This window comes from Cyprinodon variegatus, unplaced genomic scaffold (genome assembly GCF_000732505.1).
Source record: "Cyprinodon variegatus isolate N-32 unplaced genomic scaffold, C_variegatus-1.0 Scaffold206, whole genome shotgun sequence".
Lineage (NCBI taxonomy): Eukaryota > Metazoa > Chordata > Actinopteri > Cyprinodontiformes > Cyprinodontidae > Cyprinodon > Cyprinodon variegatus.
In genome coordinates this window covers 18,248-22,014 of record NW_015150659.1, presented here as the reverse complement: position 1 = coordinate 22,014, position 3,767 = coordinate 18,248, and the positions used below count along the sequence as shown (strand labels likewise).

General features: G+C 35.4%; 1 protein-coding gene across 1 annotated transcript in view; it reads right to left on the bottom strand.

The window, feature by feature from the left end:
* The window catches only part of LOC107088088 (deleted in malignant brain tumors 1 protein-like), a gene marked incomplete at its 5' end in the record, with an annotated part of 34,300 nt that overhangs the window by 22,561 nt on the left and 7,972 nt on the right, over positions 1-3,767 (bottom strand). Inside the window, one exon of the mRNA XM_015380027.1 lies at positions 6-230. Coding sequence (XP_015235513.1) covers positions 6-230 — 225 coding nt within the window. The remainder of the gene's footprint in view (positions 1-5; positions 231-3,767) is intronic.

Genomic DNA, 3,767 nt, shown 5'->3' with positions numbered 1-3,767 from the left:
TTCATTTCCCGAGCATGCCAGATTGTCCAGCCAGATTTGTCCAGTCCCTTGGCCAAAGTGGGCAGACTGAGGAGCCCCCAAAGCAGGACCACAGCCTAGCTGTCTGCAGGCCACCTCAGCATCAATTAGGTCCCAGCCATCATCACAGACTGTTCCCCAGACACCATTGTGGTATATTTCAACTCTTCCAGAACACAACTCATTGGTTCCAGCTAATCTGATCATATTGCCTAAAAATTAAGTGTTCGAAATTTGATTACAATGCACTTTCAGAAAAAGTGTATAAAAATCAATGCAGGTAACTAACCTGAAGCAAACGATGAGTACATTAAAAAAGAGACTAAAAAAAGAAGAAAAACATAGTGCATTTGGTTTGTTAACATTCATAATTTATAAGAGTACACAGAACAGTGTTGGAGAGCAATTCAACAAGGAATTTGTCAATTTCGCTATTTCACTATAACTCAATTTGAAACAAGAATATTAACTCTTCTTTTGAAAGTTTCTACAACAAAGAAACCTTTTTTTTTTCTTTAGTCATTTTCCATTTAGAAATAAATAGGCCTTATCCTTTAAATTCTACCCAAATTATCCTTTTTTCTTACCTAAAAGCAGCAGATAGTTCTCCATTCTGTTGACTAATACGATGTCCTGATTGTTCGATAGAAACTTGGCAGAGGAGTCCGTACAGAAATAGGTTCAGTCTCAGCTTTAACAACTATCTCAGGAGTAATATGGAAATATTTATTAACATGTAGCACATTTCAAAGCAATGGGGCGTATAAATATTTGTTAGTCCTTCATCTATTTTTCTCATGGGATGTTTTTTAAGCCCTCGCTAACAGATTTGCATGTAGGCAGAAAAACTTCAAAACATGTAACTATGCAAATATGAAGCTGCCTTTGAATGAAAAGGTGTCTTCATCTTGAACAAATGCATGCTTTCATACTCCTGTATTGAATATACCTGAAAAAAAGGCCTTTCTGTAAACAGAGACAGCTATGAGTCTGCTGTGATGTCAGGCTGTGCAAAATAGATAAAACAGTTAGCTTATGAGTCTATAGTCACACCCCATAGTTATATTACTCAATAGCACATTAGTAGCAGCTAAATTCTGTTTTGCAGTCTGTTAAGCTCCTACCCAAATAAATATATCCAAACTTAAGTACAGCAGATTGAATTAGTGTGTAGTACAAACCCCTGTCCTTTCTATAATGAGGTGTGTCCAACCTGTCATCAAGCCTCTAATGAGTGGGTGAACATTTTCAGCTAATGTTACCATTAAATTAACACATGATGGACCTTCAGTTAGCAGCATGACTCAATTGGTGAGCTGACTGTGCAGGTATTTTTGTATTTTTTATGTATTTTAAATAATATGTTATAATTTTCTGAAAAGTATTTACTTTATTGATATTTCAATATAGCAGAGTGGACATATTAAGATTAACAACATCATGCTGTATGTATTTAAATCATAGTTGTAAATACTTACTTTTCAATTTCACCCTTCCTTGAAGAAAGACAAAATATGGTACCATACTCTCAGTAAAAACCATCAAAGGATTTCTTAAAAAATCAGATACCCCCATAATGACCAAATGGACAGCAACGTAAGGAACACATGCTAAATGTTTGTTATAATTATAAAGTGAAGATAAAGACGATTAACATTACTCTTGTAATGGAATAGGTGGCTGTTGGCAAATAAACCCATGTAGTTTATTTTCTTATTCAAAACATTTATTAAACACACTGTATTTAGCAGAGCACTGGGTGGAACGTGCCAATATAACGATCCAACAAAAATAAACAGTATGAAAAGAATGTATAATACATTTAAATGACTTATAATTGTGCAAATGTGTTAGAAAATCTTATGTTCTATTATGTCTAATGAGGACACTAAAGGTACCTAATCATGATTTTGACACTATAGCCCAGGTCACATTTGTTGTCACATTTTTTGTATATGACTTTTATAGCTCTTATCTGATTTTTTTTCCTTTTTCACACTGACTGCGTCAAGGCAGTGTGAGCAGATCTGTGCAGATTTTTGTTCACTTCTGTCTTTGTGCTACATGCAAATTAACATGTAGCACAATTCCAAAGAATGGGGCGGAGTGGAGGCCTAGTGGTTAGGGCATAGAGCTTGAAATCCTGAGGTTCTGAGACCGAGCCCCACTCCCACAGATATCCACTCTGGGTCTCTGAGCAGGACCCCACACTGCTCCCCAGGCAACCCATGATGGCAGCCCACTGTTCCCCATTAGAATGGGTTAAATACAGAGGTAAATTTCTCCAAAGTTCAGTATTATTAAATTCCCACATTCTTGGACAGAATAATGTCTAATGTCTAAGACTAATAATTTTAGTACTATTTTTAAGGCTGCACTTTAAAAAAATGTAATTATCAAGAGCTGTTTCAAGCAAAAACAGCTCTAGCTGTTTCTTTTTGTTTACACTCGTGTATACAAAATGACAAAATAAACCTGTCTAAATCTAAGTCTAGAATATGAAGAATTACTCTAAATAAATAAAACTTACTGGTGAAGCTATAAAGCAAAGCCCCACTTTACTGGTCTGTGCAGCATCTCTAACCAGAACAGATAGAATTGTTGTTCCGGTTAACTGTTATGATTAGAGATGATGCACAGACTCGTTAAGTTTGGCTATGGAGTATATTATTCCTAATTCCAATATTTACAACTTTTCTTCACCATTTATCTTTTTCCTCTAAGTATGGAGCAAACGGCTTGCTTGGACTCGCACTGATCGCAGGATACCCCAGGACACGGAGGATACAGCGGCCCTGTCCTTAGAAACGGGTGAAAAGAAAGCTGCATATGAAGGAGTTTTCCAGTCTGAACAGAACGCGGTGCCATGCGATCTGGCTTTCGGACAACGCAGCCGCCAAATTCGAACACAGCACTGTATAGATCATATCAGACTGGCTGACCAGGCTAAAAAGAAGTAGGAACTGTCATACAAATAAAACATTTTGAACTTTTATTAAAAAATAAAATCAGAATAGTAGAACTGTACATGTATGTTCATGTGTATGAAGACAACCTCTTCCCAACTAGTCTGGTATGTTTTCTACAACAGTTTGATTGTAGGGTTTTTTAACAAATGTTAAAAAGGTTTTTTTAAGGAAATATGAAGGTTTGCATTTCTTGACAGTTCCAAGATGTCAAAACATATTAAGAACATACACCCCTTAAATTTTTAACAAAGATACATTTATTCAAAAGTATGAGGATATTGTCAACAACAAAAAATAACACCCTCCATTAGTGATAAAAAAAGATGTATTTAAAAAAAAAGATAAGTCATAGCATCTTTTTTGATTCCACAGAAATGTTGTATTTTAATTCTCCCCTTAGTTCTGTATTTACACAAAAAACAATATATGTTTCCTGTAACCAACCCATAGCTCCTTTACATTGCTTTATATACAAGTCATAAATGGAATAAAGACACAAAGGTACAAAGTAAAACAAAACTAATATCCAAAAAGCGTTAAAAGTAATGCATATTTACACATTGAGTAGCTCTAGAAGCTAGACACCTTCTAGTAGCTAGATCACTTCTAGTAGCGACGTTGTCTTTACTGTATGGAACATATTGAACATCCTTGAATATTAAACCACCCTAACCATCCTAGGATATTAAAATGCAATTGGTAAAGGAACTATCCAGTCAAAATCCCTGTAATATGCAATGACTTATGTTAATATAAGGGAGTGTTGGCCTACAGTAGTAG